The following is a 15,598-nucleotide window of genomic DNA, read 5'->3' as shown; positions in this document are numbered from 1 at the left end:
GTGTTTATAGGTAATGAGAGGAGCATTAAATGTTATCTAGTGCACTTCCAGCTCTAAAGGAGGAGATTTGGGTTCGAGCCGGAGCTCAGGCTTGGTCATAGAGAGAGAGACAGGCAGACGAGGGAGGGGGTTTCTTTGCTCGAGTAATGGCGGCGTCCGTGTACGGGTCCCGCACTCTGAGCAAGGACGATGGCCGTTACCGCACACATTTCCGCATGATCAATGAGCAGCAGGTGGAGGACATCACCATCGAGTTCTTCTACAAACCTCACACCATTACCCTGCTGACCTGCACCGTGCTCAGCCTTATGTACTTCGCCTTTACGAGGTGAGTGAGTGAGTGAGTGAGTGTGTGTGTTTTAGTCTTTACATAGCAATGATGCTAAATGGAGGGGGGGATAAAAAAAAGAAAATGGCTGACGCACTGGCGTACACCACCAGCGTCCGTTATTCTCGTTATTTAAAGAAAAAAAAAAACATTTTAAATAGTGACCGTCATGTCATCATTTCAACCGTCTCTGCACGCGCGCACCCGGGTTCCTGGGAAAACCACCGTTTCCTATCTGTGGCGCAGACTAGCGCGCGCTATGCGACGGTGTACATCCGGGTACCTGGCGCGTTAGTGTAACTTCCGTATTGTTGTAAATATATAACCATGTGTAGTGTACAGTGGGGCGGGGCTTGCGTGGTCACGTGACTACCAGTCAGCCAGCCTCACTGTTTATATATACTGTATACGTGTGTAAGTACTCGTCATTGATGGGGAATATATAAGAATTTAAAATAGAAGTAGTTAAAAGGTTAAAGATAAAAATAATCTGATGAGATTTAATCTAATCTGTGATATTATTATTATTATTTGTTTACACTAAGTTGTCCTTCTTTTAATATCTATTAATAAAGAAATTAAAATCTAATATCTATAATTAATATCTATTGGTGCAGGTGTTTGTTTACATTGAGACAGTAGCGCATTAGTAGATTATTTTACAGTAGATTACTAAATCCCACACATAACTGTTCATAACATCACTTTTATTTAACATTTGAATTGGTTCAGGTTAAACTTCAGACAGATATCTAAGTACCGCAGGAGATTCAGTAAATTCTGTCCAGCCAGGTTTCGCAGACAGAATTTTTTCCGAGGCTGGTTTCTGGTCCTTCAAAGTTTGAAGCATAAAGATCTAATTGAAAGAGCGAGTTCTGACCGATAAAACCTGTATTGTATTTATATAGATTGCTTAGAATTGTTTAAAATTATTGCGACTTCAAACGTTCACCAATCAAATCAAACTGATAAATCTGGACATTTGTAAAAATGTGATGGTTACAGAGTTGCAAAATTAATCCACCTATCTGTCGTTAATATAATATTGTATTGGATAGTCACTGGTGATTTCCATCCCTATTAATTTATTTTATCATCATGTGTTTTGTTGACAGAGACGACGGGAATCAAGACAGTAACCTGCGTGTAGGTCTTATAGTGATCATCTTCTTTTTCTTAGTCATCAGCGTCCTTGCCTTCCCAAACGGTGAGAAGTGTTTCTTTAATGCCTTTGATATGCTTTTCTAAAGTCTGGAATTGTGATTGATGGTTGTTGTTTTTTTCTCTCTCTTCTTGCACAGGTCCGTTTACAAGGCCACACCCAGCAATATGGCGCATAGTGTTCGGTAAGCAGCCTTACTTTATTAGTCTCACCTGTCACCTGATTGCGTTAGTGTACGTTATCAGGACTGTTTGTTCTCAAATACGAGCCTCAGATCTCCTAGCTGTGCTCACATGTCAGTCCTTTATCTCCAGTTTAAAATAAGTAGCCTTAACAGACAGACTAAAGCTGTACTTCTGATTGGCTGACAGGTTTAAGCGTGCTGTACTTCCTCTTCCTGGTCTTCATCATCTTCCTGAACTGGGAGCAGGTGAAGGGTCTGATGTACTGGCTGGACCCGAACCTGCGCTACGCCAAGCGTGAAGCTGATATCATGGTACTGTATGGTATACGTGTCCGTGGTACCTTTAATATTGAGACGTGTCCTGTCTGTTGTCTAACTTGTATTCCTCTCGGCTGTTTACGTTATCAGGAGTACGCCGTGAACTGTCACGTGATCACGTGGGAGCGCATCCTGAGTCATTTCGACATCTTCGCGTTCAGCCATTTCTGGGGTTGGGGCATGAAGGCGCTGCTGATCCGCAGCTACGGTCTCTGCTGGACCATCAGCATCACGTGGGAGCTTACAGAGGTACAGCGCCCCCTAGAGTACACTAATTCCTGCAATTCATCCGGTATTTTTTTTGGTTTAAGCTCATGTGCATAAAGACTTGCGCTGACATGAAACCAAAGAAATCAGCACATGATTAATTTTTATAGCTTTTGCCAGTCCGCGTGACTTGTCATGGAGTGGCGCAGTCAGGCCAAAACTAGTCATAAATCCTCTGCAGTGTTCCTCTCTGACCTACATTTCCTACAGTGGATTTTATTGTTCGCTTTAAAGAGATTTTCAGAAATCCTTCATTATGCCAACACCAATTCTGTGGAAAGCGGATTAAAAACCACGCCCATCTTACACGCGCCCAGCTTTGTCACACAATCACAGTAGCAAGAAAAAAAATATGTGAACCTTTTAAAATTTTATGGTTTTCTGCATTAATTTGTCATAAAATGTGATCTGATCATCATCTAAGCCAAGTGTGTTGACGAATATAATGTGTTTAAAATAATAATCCTGGAGTTAATGACCTCAGAAAAGCTTATTTAAGTCAAGGGTTAGCATACCTGGAGTCCGTTTTATTTGTTGTTTGTTTTTCCTGGAATGCTCATGTGGAAGTATAACAGACCATTACGCTGTTTTCCGATTAATAAACCTCGGGTGGTTTAAGGACATCACGACATAACGGAACAGAAAAAAATGGCTTTGTTCAGGTGTGGTGACAAGGAGGAAGTGAAAAGGACACAGACAGAGCTGAGAGAAAACGTTAACGAGGGTAAAGAGTGTTAAAGGCTAAACAACATGAGTGAGGTGTGGTGTTGGATGAAGACCATCACTGGCTGTGGAAATTGCTGACCAGGTAATGAAGACAGACTCCACCATCTCCTCCAGCTCCTGTCCTAACCCACACCCCCACTTCACACATCTCAGCAGATGTCCCCCAGCCCCCTTCCCCTCAACTACACACCACCATCTCTCCTTAACCACTCCTGGCCTTTCATTCCAGCCCTCCTCCATCAGGGCCCTCTCTGACGGACTCAATAAACCGACAATCACCATCACCGGTGGGGGGAGGGGGAAGATTTTAGAGAAAATGCCCAAAAATGCACACGGCCATAAGGACTGCGGTGAGAGGACTGCGCGATCTCCCACGCCACTTTCACTTTCGCACAGAGCCGTCTTTAGCGATCCCGCCGCCGAAGAGGAAAAGACAGCTGTGTCCTCAAGAAAGCCTTTGACTTTAGACCTCGCCTCGTGTCCGTGTGTTTGTGCGTTAAACCCGTTAAAGCAATATCGTTTAGCAATATCATGTGCAATATAATTTTAGCAATATTCTTTACCAATATCATAAGTGCAATATTACTCATCTTTGTTGCTATGTATATTTTACACCAGAGTCTGGTTTCTGTTACTCTATTAGTATCGGTTGCTGCGTTCTATTTTGGTTAGAGGTTTTATTCTACTTATGTCTATCTCACACTCATGTCTAGTGAAATTTTTTTTTTTCCAACCAGTTATTAATTTCAAGGGTTTACTAACTTTTTCCACTGCCATTTTGATTTTTGAATGGGTGTGTTCAATAAAGCCAAAAAAAAAAAAAAAGAGTTTATTATTTTAGACACATTATATTTGTCAATACCCCCTGACTCGGATAAAGATCAGATCATAAGTTGTGACAAATTAATGCAGAAAACCATAAAATTACAAAAGGCCTTCCTTTTTTTTTTCTGCCACTGTAGTTTGAGGAGAAATCGATAAAATTGTGTTTAAAAATACAGGAAATGTGTGTTTGGAATTCCCTGCAGCTCTTCTTCATGCACCTTCTGCCCAACTTCGCGGAGTGCTGGTGGGATCAGGTGATCCTGGACATCCTGCTGTGTAACGGTGGAGGGATCTGGCTCGGCATGACCGTGTGTCGCTTCCTGGAGATGCGCACGTACCACTGGGCCAGCATCAAGTGAGTATACGTGCCCACACACACACACACACACACACACACACACACACACACACACACACACACACACACACACACACACACATATATAAAAGGTGTGGGTGAATGGTAACTCAAAATGACGTCACGTGTCTACATGACATTTGAATTCACGTTGACTTGCAAAGTGTCTCACTGCCTCCTTTATAGGATCAGGATCAGAGAGACATGCCTGGTCATGTGATCTTTTAGTGGAACATTTATTATTATTATTATTATTATTATTATTATTATAGGAATATATAATCGATATGTAAATTATAATAATATAATCCTCTGCTAGACTCATGCACATGCACTTATCCCAGTCTTTCACTAGTGCTTGGATACCATCAAGGTAGAAAGGTTTCTGTGTCTGAAACCCCGGCCTCCTAGGAACTCCTTTAATGGATTTTTTTTTAACCATGTGGAAAAGGCTTGGAGCGAGGTCAGGACTGTATGGGGGGGTGCAACACCCTGCCGAGTTCCTGTAACATGCAAGTGGTGTTGGTGAATGAGTGTGTACAGTTTATACACACACATACACACACACACACACACACACACACACACAAAGTCAGCGAGGTTGACTTTCAGGGACTAGGTGTTCCTCTGTCTGAATATTCATGGGAAAGTCAAAGCCCTAACTCTACTTTAAGTATTTTGTAAATGTCAATCATTTTTACTTCTGATGTCATCACGAGTCCCGGTTTGGTTTGACTTGGTTTGGGGTTTTTTCCAGCCATTTTTGTTAGATTTTTTTAATTTATTTATTTAGCATTAAGTATAATACTCAAAAGAAGAAAAAAAAACCCAAAACTAAAGTCTTGCCTGGTTGCCGGCCCCATCCTGTGTGAACAAAAAATTTTATATGGATCAAAATTAATGAAGACCTGCTTGACTTGACTTTAATCGTGTGTGTGTGTGTGTGTTGTGTGTGTGTGTTTTGTTCAGGGACATCCACACCACCACGGGGAAGATCAAGCGCGCCGCGCTGCAGTTCACGCCGGCCAGTTGGACCTACGTGCGCTGGTTCGACCCCAAATCCTCCTTCCAGAGAGTAACCGGGGTTTACCTGTTCATGATCATCTGGCAGGTGAGACTCAGGAGCGCGTCATGTGACAGCGTGTCATACGACAGTGTGTTATACAGTGACACTTAAAGCGGCAGTAAGTGTTTTGGAGTTCGGTTCGGTAACTCATTAACAGTGAAGGTAATCAGTCCAGCTGAATTAAAACGGAATCTATGTGTGCGAATAATGTTGAAATATTTCACTATATTCACCCGCTACACCCAACGTTTGACTCGACGACGGCGACACCACTTTAGCAGAGCGTAGCTCTGAGCGGATGTGAAACTCGCATGAAGCCGAATGCTATTTTTTGCTTTGGTATTAACACGTTCGAGTACGTACAGCGTGTGAGTCAGTGTTTATGTCAGATATTAAGTGTAGAAGAGAACTCTCACGATAAAGTCTTAAATAAGAGGAACGTCTCCGTCTTGTGAGACAGCTGTCCTGTCTCACTCTCGCCGTCTCTCCCTGGGATTCTTTAATAGTAATTACACTGATTTGATGGGACCGAGTGGGAGCTTTAGTGTGTGTGTGTGTGTGTGTGTGTGTGTGTTCTCTCCTGAGACAATGATTAGATGGTAATAAAACCCCAGACACACGCACCCGTTAATGCAAGTGAGCGCCTGTAGTGATTCTCCATCCTCAGCGGCTCATTCTGCATGTGCAAACAAATCCGTTGAGAGAATTTACATGGACACACACACACACACACACACACACTTGTAAAGGATTGGCTGAATTTAGATGTCATAAATGTAAAGCAGCCACGCCCTGTGGTGCAGGATGAAGGTGGTTCGTTTCTCCTGATAGTGAAGAGGTGGTCTGTTGATTATTGTGATGATCATGTGACCATGCAGTGGTGATGAGGTCACTGCGGAGGGATTTTTAAGGGTCGTGCGTGTTGCGTCCGATAATCACAACGATAAAAGGACTAAAATTTCCTAAAATGGTTGAATAAGTACAAATGGTGAATGGTTTAAAGTGGACGAATGAATAAATGAATAGATGGATGGATAGATATGCTCGGATGGATGACAAGATAGATAGACAGACGGAGGTGTAATTCAGTCTCTCTCTCTCTCTCTCTCTCTCTCTCTCTCTCTCTCTCTCTGTGCCTCCACAGCTGACCGAGCTAAACACCTTCTTCCTGAAGCACATCTTTGTTTTCCCAGCATGCCACGCTCTGAGCTGGGGTCGCATCCTCTTCATCGGCGTCATGACCGCACCCACTGTCAGGTCAGCTCGGCTCGGGGGTTTTACCCCCTCACACTTACCCCTGAAGTTTTAAAATATTAAAATATTTCAGAAAATAACCTGATTGTTTTTGTGAAAAAAAAAAAAGACTTTTAAGGATTTTTAAGCCTTTTTATATAAAATATAATATAATATAATACATATACTATTATATACACTGTTTTTATACATTTATTTCTTTTACAAAAAAATGTACTCTTCTTATTTACTCCTGGACTTGTTTTCCTGTTGTTTCTAAGTTATTTATCTAAGAATAATTTACTGTTTTTGTTGTTGTTGTTGTTGTTTACCTAACCACTGGCAGAACATCCATAAAAACATAATTATTTCTCTCTCTCTGTTTTTTAGGCAGTACTACGCCTATCTCACTGATACACAGTGTAAACGAGTCGGGACACAGTGCTGGGTGTTTGGGTTCGTCTCTCACTCTCACTCACACACACACACACACACACACAGGATGCTTTACGTCTCTTTATCAATGACATCAATCTGAAATACTTGTTTCTATGTCGTTTACTTTTTCCTTCCCTCTTCGCTCGCCTGATATAAAGCGGATAAGAGACGTGGTGTGTGAGTGAGTGAGTGAGTGTGTGTGTGTGATTAGCAGTTAGCACCGTGGCTTGTGGTTTGCTAGGCGCAGCAGGGAGCTGTAGTAGATGTTAACTGAAGGACGAGGCTCTCCGCCTCTGTAGCCCCGGCGGTTTTGGCGCTGGTGGAAACAGCAGCTGAGACACAGGCCTGGGCGTTTCTGATCTCCTCGGCCTCACACACATACACACACGTTTAGACATTATATGAATCGTGTGATCTGACAAACTCCTCTTGGTTGTGGTTTAGTAAGAATTTCAACAGTGTGATGATGATGAGGAGGAGGAGGAGTGCTGGGGTTTTGATCACTGCCTGGTCCAGTCATAAAGTTATGTTTTTATTAAGACCTATTCAGAAACGTTTAAACAACTTTATTTAGATGCAGTTTTGCTGCAATTTAATAAAACCAAATGAGATGCAAAACTGCCTTTGACTTTTAGTACCAGGGTGGGTGCAAACCCGGTTTCCCTGTCTCACTGCTGACGCGTCTCCCTGCACATCGAGGGAACCGGCTTAAAGGAGCTGTGTTACACACTCCATCACTTACTGACTCCATCACTTACTGACTCGATCACTTACTGACTCGATCACTTACTGACTCGATCACTTACTGACTCGATCACTTACTGACTTTCTGAATGACTCGCTGGCTGTCTCACCCACTGACTGTCTCACCCACTGACTGTCTCACCCACTGACTGTCTCACCCACTGACTGTCTCACCCACTGACTGACTCTCCTGACTGACTGACTCTATGATTGTCTGTAGAGTGAAATCTAAATGTTGAGTAAAATGTTGTGATGTTATGAACAGTTATAATGTACTCCAGATTTAATAATCTACTTTATAATAATCTACTAATGCGCTACTGTCTCAATGTAAACAAACACCTGCACCAATAGATATTAATTGGAAAAGATAAAGTGAATATTTTTACTGGGATTAGTTCATATTTTCACTTGAAATAACAGCGCTGAAGTTAATTTTAACACGCTGGAGTGGTTTTAAGACAAAACTTCACCTTTATCCTTTTATCTACTTTTTCCATTTCTCATCTGTGATTCACTCTCCGATTACCGAACAGGGAGTGTATTTGTCTTATTTCTTTGTATTAATAAGTTAGACAGAGAGTTCTGCTGTACAGAGAGACATACAGACATGTACGTGGGCTTCAACCTCAAATAATAATAATAATAATAATAATAATATCACTAATTACATTAAAGATCAACAGATTATTATTAGATTTAACCTTTTAACTGTTTCCATAAAAACTCTTTAACATCGACACGTACTTGCGCTAGTGTTTAATAATTCTTCAAATGATTCACTGAATGGCTGAACTCACTGATCATATGTAGTCTCTCTTATTCACTTATTGTTTTAGGTTTAAAATCCTTTATGGGTCATGTTTAATAGAATGCGTGTGTGTGATGAATCTGAATATCATGATATGATGGATAAAATCGTCTCCTGCCAGAAATCCCTAGTCCTAATTTTTATTTCATTTTTATTTCCTATTGTAATTAATTGCTTTGTTCGTTCTTCCATTAGAGCCATCGCCTTTCTCGAGGCTTTAGCGTGTATTAAATTTGGACAGGACCTTTTCTCCAAGACGCAGATCCTCTACGTTATTCTGTGGCTCCTGTGTGTGGTGAGAGAATTTTTTATTTTTTTATTTTATTTTTTGCAAAGATAATCACATCCACACAACAAACATCAACAGAAAATGGTTTGTTTGTGTGTGTGTGCGTGTGTGTGTGCAGGCCTTCATCACGTTTCTATGCCTGTATGGGATGGTGTGGTACGCTGAGACTTACGGCCCGAGAGAGAAGGTCAGCCCACTTCCTGTGTGGAAATTTAGCACAATTCTGTGGAATTGTAAAGCTATATGTCTATACACACTTACACACACACACACGTTAATGTTTTGTGCTGGTGTCTTTTGTAGAGTTTGTCAGAGAGTGAGGACAGCTTTTACCCCGAGGCCGGAGACAGCGTGTGTGTGAAAGGTAATAGAGTGTGTGTTTAAAAACTTCCTGCTACATCTATTTATAAAATACTCTCAGAGGTAACCTCAGAAAAACTCCAGTGACGTTCAGTTCATCTGTTCATTCACTCAGTAAACTACACGATTTAATCAATAACTGTGTCGCTGACTGACTCATGATTAACTTACCTACTGATTCCCTGACTTACAAACTAATCTGTTTATTCTCTGACTCTCAGATACTTACCGACTGATTCACTCACGAACCGACTGATTCATTGACTGACTGACTCGATCATTCACTTACTCACTACTGAATGATGGTTCACTTACTTACTGACTCATTCCCTCACTCACTACTGGGTGACTCACTGACTGACTCAATGACTCACTCACTCACTGTCTCAATGACTCACTTACTGCTGAGTGATTTACCTACTTTTTGACTGACTCAATAACTCACATACTCACTGACTGTCTCTGGGACTCACTTACTCACTCACTGACTCAATGACTCACTTATACACTGACTGATTCACTTACTCAATCAATAACTCACTCACTGACTGACTCAATGTCTGACTTAACTACTTACTGTCTGACTCAATGACTCACTCACTGACTCTGTGACTCACTTACTCACTGAATGACTCAGTGACTCACTCACTCTACGACTCACTTATTTACTGACTGATTCACTTTCACAAATTTTGCTTGATTTATTCAATGACGCGTATTTGAGTCTGTACTTTGATTCATTACACACACTTTATTGAGTCATTAATTGAACTGACTCACTCAGTCATTGATTTATTAATATACATACTGACAAAATACTTATCAATAGACTCTGCGATTAAATGAATCAGTGAGTGACTCAATGACTGAATCTTTACCTGCTTGAATCTCTGACTGACTTACTCACTGAATCACTGATTCACTGACAGACTGATTGATCCACTCAGAGAAACATCTTCGTTAACAGACTCTGACCGAACTTCTTCCTAATTTGACGCTCAGGGTCAGAATCGACGGCCCCTCGCACCACCAGGAAGAGAGGGAAGGCTTCGGGACACAGCAAACCCGTCAACGGAGTGGAGAAATAAAGACGTTCTCCACACACGCCTCGCTCCCGCAGAAACCCAGGAAGGACGGAGAGGAGAAGAATGAAGGGAGAGAAAGATGAAGCTTTTGCACAAACAGCGCTCCAGACGTCGGAGGGAAGATCAGGGCGTGACGGCCGTGTCTTTGGTTCCGGGTTCGGTCAGTGTTCATCCAGCAGGTGGCGCTGCGGAGGCGACGAGGTGAAAACACAAGCGCTGAGATTCATGTACATTTCCACTGGAGGAAAAGATTTTTTATTTTTTTTTCCCATTGCAGTATTGTCTCCGTGTCGGTGATGACGACAGACTCGTACACGGTGCGGCGTGTGCCGATATATTTACGTTTTCACGATTTAAAGTTCACACACAGTAAAGAAATTGCTTACAAACAAACAGAACAGGCATCCGTAAATCCATATTCACATCCAGCGTTCCAGGACAGATCCTTCCATGTTAGGAGGTGTGGCTTAGGAGGAAAGGGCGGAGCTATACCAAATAGCCCCCCATATACTGTAGATAAAGTTTGGCTCATGTTTACTTTCATAGAGTAATGTACAGTAGAATCGTCACCGGTGTCAGATCTGTTCAGTGTATAACAATTGTGTCCTCACGCCACCTGGTGGAGGGAATTGGTCTTGCAACTATGTTCATAAAAATCAACATTACAGTAAATATCACGGTTATATCGTAGCACTGATTATCTTATCGGCACATGCTCAGAGCGGAGCACACCTAGGTTCATGCACTTTGTTTTACCACCGACTGATGATGATGATGATGAAGACGACGAGGATTGCTGCTAACTCGTATCTATTACCTCCAGACCACTGAAGCCAGTATCTGCATTTCTGTTCGTTCTCAAAGCCTCTAACACACTGATGTGCCTGCATGAGTGTGTGTGTGTGTGCCAAAATAACTGACATATTGCCTAATAGTAGTCCGTTATATACTGTTGTGATGACGTGTAAGGTTTCGGAGTGTTTAGTAGACCATTCCTGTTTTCATTTTCTTTCCCCACACTGACGACAATCTTCCCGTCACGAGTTGTTTGTTTTTGTTTTTTTACGCACTACACCCAAACGCGTGCCGTTATACAGTCGGATACGTCACGTCGATATCGCGAACACTCCCAGTCATCGTCGCTACAGACTGACACCTATTTTAAAAACTAATCTTTCATTCCAGGTACTGTAAATTCTGACGCGGTTAATCAGCAGTAATGAAAAAAAAAAAAACCAACAACAAAAAAAACTTTTTTAATATCAGCAACAGTGTGTACACAAACACACAACACACCTATAATTTGTCCATGATCTTAACAGAGGACACGCCTTAACCGAATCTAACACACCTGCCTGATCCTGCCTTTACATACGATGATTATTGTTATTATTACTGTATTTTTTTTTTTTTACTGCAATAATTATAAGTTGCATAGATAAAGTCGTTTTCAGCTCAAAAGTACCTTTTTTTTTTAATCCGTCATTTCCAATATTTCCAATACTGCTGATTTTTATTTTTGAATCTGCAGCTAAAATAATTTCATGAAACGTTGTTATTCCTTTAACGAGAATGCAAAGGAAAAATGTTCCTCTACAAGATGAGTCGATTCAAAGATTTATTTGCCATGTCTGATGTGTGTAATTGAATTATTTGCACAGTATAGTAATTAGTTTTGTCTGTCTAGCCGGACATGTGTGACGCTGATTAGCGAGGCAGCTTTTTGGGGTTTTCCATGACTCAGGAGAGTTTTAGCTTCTGGGATCAAACCTAAGTTCTTCAGGAGTGTAAACGCTGACCGCTCCCTGGGTTTACTGATCATAACACACCAACCCGATGACTGGCCAGTTAGCTTGAGCTTCAGGCAGTAGGTCTCCAGGTGTTCTAGCTTTTTATTTCTGATCAGAATGCACTTTTTGTCCCCGCCCCATCTTTCTTCCTCCTCCTGTTTTTCGCCGAGCGTCTCGGCCCAGGTCCCGCCGAGGGAGGACGAGCTGCCTGCCTGCACATCTTCACTATTCCTAATGACTTTGACACGTTTGTAGAGGATTTCACACGGCTCTGTGTTTCTATGTGATGATGTATTGTAGATGTTTGTGTGTGTGTGGTTTATTTTAAGTGATTAAAACAACTTCTGCCTGTGACGAGTGTCGTGTGTTTGTCTCCACACCCGAGCTCATGTGAATTATTGGACACATCTGAAGATAAACAGTAAATGAATGATTGGTGAGAAGTGAATCGAACTTAAACTTAAACTGTGTATGAATTTAATTTATGTGAGATTCTGTGAGAGTCGTATACGGGTTTAAACTGTGAATCAAATGCTCGAATGAATTAATAAAAGTTCATTTGATTTATTCAGATTCATGCAAATCCAAATGAATCAAACTAATTTATCCAGTTTATTATTCTTTTTAATCACAGGTCGCTGTAATGTATTATTCTTGATGAAAATAATGTGTGTTAGGAGGCTGGAAGTCCAACACAGTTTGGTGATTCTTCTTCTCAAAAACAGCTGATTTAACTAATCTGTTAATTACTAGGTTCAGTGGGTGTGTTCAGGGGTTGGTGAATTACAAACTGTGCTGGTCACTGACCCTCCAGGACTGGATCTGGAGACCCCTGGTTTAAGTTCATATGAAGTTCAGTTGGTTACTGCAGGCTCAGGTAGACTGTAGGAAACTCCAGTCCTGAACTATTGAGGGACTGAAGTCACGAGTCCTCAGAGAACAGCTGTCTGCATCAGCCGAGGACAGGACCGTCTTCATGGTGAAGTGGAACTGTCCTCAGTCTCCACATGCGTCCCAAACAGACCACACGGAGTCCATGTGACCAGATCTCCAAGCAGAAGAGGGACTCCAAAAGTATTGTGCGTGATACGACAAATAATTTTGGATTTAGAGATTGTATGAAGAAGAAATATTACTGTATCATTATATATCCTAAATTGTAGTGGAAACATTGGTAAAGTGGGAGAAGTTTTTGTCACATAATTTCTCAGTCACTTCACAAGACACCCTTATAAACATCTCCTTTGCATTGTTTAAATGGAAAAGAATTGCAGATGTGTTACTGTACAGGTGAATATACACAGGATCAATATTACGTGTCATATTTTACCAATATCTACCTGAAAATTATAACGAAATAAAAACATAAATGTAAATAAAATGACATGAAAACTATAATGATTTACATTTTAGGGTTATATCATTTTTCTGCGACATTGTAAAATTTCTTCATATCTTTTTTTAGGCCATAAAAAATGGCTAACAACAGACTTTTTCCCGCTCTCACACGTCAGTGCTGAATATAAATATGTCCATTAAAAAAAAATCGGATTTCAAGCTAATTTTTATGTTTAGATGTTCAGACGGGTCCCCAGTGTGTGTGTTTGTATTATATGAGGGCATTATATGAGGGATGTTTTAGCTGGAGCATCAACCAACACACACACACACATTTTGGTAGAGTGCTAAATAATAACAGATCAACATTAAAAGATGTTTTTTAACATATATCTTAGGCCCCACTGTTCGCTATTTGATATTTTAATATTAAGAAGTGGGTCTTTACTGTTTTTTCACCCTTCACCACTAGAGGGCAGCAAATACACATCGTTCTGCCTGAGTCATGTGACCAGGCGGCCTGCTGAGCAACATGGAGCCTGTGTGAATCTCTCCTTGCTGTTCTCTCTCTTTCTCTCTCCTTCTCGCCAAGGAGAAACGAAGAATGTCCAAATCCTTTGCGAATCCCACCAGAAGAGCCGAAGACGTCCTAGACGAGATCCACTCCGACCTGCTCGAGTGTAAAGTGTGTTTCGAACCGTTTTCCTCTGACCCCAGAGCCCGGAGGCCGCGCAACCTCCCCTGTGGTCACGTGATCTGTCTGGGGTGCGTCTGCTCCCTGTCTCACTCCGTGTCACGCCGCCTCGAGTGCCCGTTCTGCAGGAAGCAATGCGATCAAGGTGGCACCTACGAATGCCAGGTCCTCGTCGACCTTCAGGAGATGATCAGGTCGTATTTCCCACATAAAACCCCCCGAGATCTGGATGGAGATCCGGGGTCAGGGGTCATGCACCTGCGCTGCGCCTTCGGAGGGTGGGGTCCGCTCATCAACCCGACCGGGGTGGCGGTGCACGGAGAATCGCAGGATGTCGTGGTGGCGCACGGGGGGCATGAGAGAGTGACCGTGCTCGGGTCTCGTGGTCAGTACGTGCGCAGCTTTGGGCGCCACGGTCACAAAAACTTCGAAATCTGCCATCCTTTAGATGTTGCCGTGACTCCCGGCGGCCATGTCATCGTAACAGATGCAGGAGATCGCTCGGTCAAGGTGTTCTCGTCGACAGGAAGTCCCGTGGTCACGGTCTCGGACCTGTTCCAGCTTCCATGGGGCGTCGACGTGGACCTCTCGGGGAACATCCTAGTGACGGACGCCGAAGCTGGAACCCTTTGGCAGATCGACATGGACTTCGAACGTGGCTTGGTTTCGCAAAAGAAGAAGACGGTGGAAGATCTTACGACTCCGCGAGCTGTCGCTTGCTGCAGAGCGTCTGGACGCGTCGCCGTGGTGGAACATCTCCAAAATCGAGAAAGTCCCATTGGAGGCTCCAGGTGGACGCGGGTGAAGGTGTTCAGCAGAGATTACGTCGCCCTTGAGCAGCTGGACGGGTTCAGTTTGCACCCGATGAGTCTGAGCATCTCGTCCGTAAGCTTTAACAGAAACGGTGATTTGATCGTAGCTGATGTGCAGCAGGGAAGCGTGTGGAGTTTGAGAGACGTCCATAAAGCAGCAGAGGTAACTCCGCTCGTCAGGGAGGGACTGGTGCGTCCCGTGGGACTGGCGGTGACCAACGAAGACGCGCTGATCGTCCTGGATGCCGGAGATCACACCGTGAAGACGTACGCGCCTGAAACTGAGGACTTGTACAGCGATAAATAATAGAAATGTATAATTATAATGTCACAATGATTTAGAAACACTAGAATTAAAAAATAAATAAATAAATGGAACTGAAATATTGCTACAGTAGGTTTTTTTAAATGTTTGTTTCAATTGTTTGCTTTTCTTTTAATTTAAGTTGTATAATAAATGCTAAAAATCTCTTTACACATATACACTCACACACACACTCACACACATATCACTCAGACAACAATCTCAGATTTACACTCCCTAGGAACATGTCACACAAACTACCCAGGAAAAAAATGCAAATCGTCTCCACAGTTCAGTGCGCAGGTTTACATACTGTATGATCAGGAAGATTAAACGTTCCAGCTAAATCAGTGTGTAAACGGCGTGTCGTCTCTCAGGGAGACAGGCGTGTACAAGGTTTAAAAGTATATTTACTATACTTCTTACTATAAAGTATATAGTAAGAATATTAAAAGATGAAGAAAAT

General features: G+C 42.2%; 2 protein-coding genes across 2 annotated transcripts; both read left to right on the top strand.

The window, feature by feature from the left end:
- The first annotated feature begins 107 nt into the window (after positions 1-107).
- ptdss1a (phosphatidylserine synthase 1a) lies at positions 108-12,338 on the top strand. The gene is made up of 13 exons (XM_053488140.1): positions 108-328; positions 1,444-1,535; positions 1,630-1,674; positions 1,862-1,986; positions 2,083-2,241; positions 4,014-4,165; positions 5,138-5,279; positions 6,379-6,491; positions 6,858-6,923; positions 8,656-8,755; positions 8,868-8,936; positions 9,053-9,113; positions 10,112-12,338. Exons 1-13 carry the CDS (start codon positions 147-149, stop codon positions 10,195-10,197), a joined length of 1,392 nt encoding a protein of 463 aa, XP_053344115.1. The 5' UTR covers positions 108-146; the 3' UTR covers positions 10,198-12,338.
- Positions 12,339-13,853: 1,515 nt separating this feature from the next.
- LOC128514351 (E3 ubiquitin-protein ligase NHLRC1-like) lies at positions 13,854-15,175 on the top strand. Its single transcript, XM_053488166.1, has one exon. The coding sequence runs from the start codon at positions 13,927-13,929 to the stop codon at positions 15,133-15,135; it is 1,209 nt and encodes a 402-aa protein (XP_053344141.1). The 5' UTR covers positions 13,854-13,926; the 3' UTR covers positions 15,136-15,175.
- Positions 15,176-15,598: the final 423 nt, after the last annotated feature.

This window comes from Clarias gariepinus, chromosome 26, assembly GCF_024256425.1.
Source record: "Clarias gariepinus isolate MV-2021 ecotype Netherlands chromosome 26, CGAR_prim_01v2, whole genome shotgun sequence".
In the NCBI taxonomy this organism is placed as follows: Eukaryota; Metazoa; Chordata; class Actinopteri; order Siluriformes; family Clariidae; genus Clarias; species Clarias gariepinus.
The sequence above is the reverse complement of the archived record's forward strand: the minus strand, read 5'-3'. Positions and strand labels throughout refer to the sequence as shown.

What these genes read in the sequence shown, in the direction of transcription:
- LOC128514351 (XM_053488166.1), top strand. Translation starts at nt 13,927, where the DNA reads ATGTCCAAATCCTTTGCGAATCCCACCAGAAGAGCCGAAGACGTCCTA.
- ptdss1a (XM_053488140.1), top strand. Translation starts at nt 147, where the DNA reads ATGGCGGCGTCCGTGTACGGGTCCCGCACTCTGAGCAAGGACGATGGC. An exon ending in ATGTACTTCGCCTTTACGAG is followed by an intron (nt 329 to 1,443) that starts GTGAGTGAGTGA and finishes TTTTGTTGACAG; the next exon opens with AGACGACGGGAATCAAGACA. An exon ending in AATATGGCGCATAGTGTTCG is followed by an intron (nt 1,675 to 1,861) that starts GTAAGCAGCCTT and finishes ATTGGCTGACAG; the next exon opens with GTTTAAGCGTGCTGTACTTC.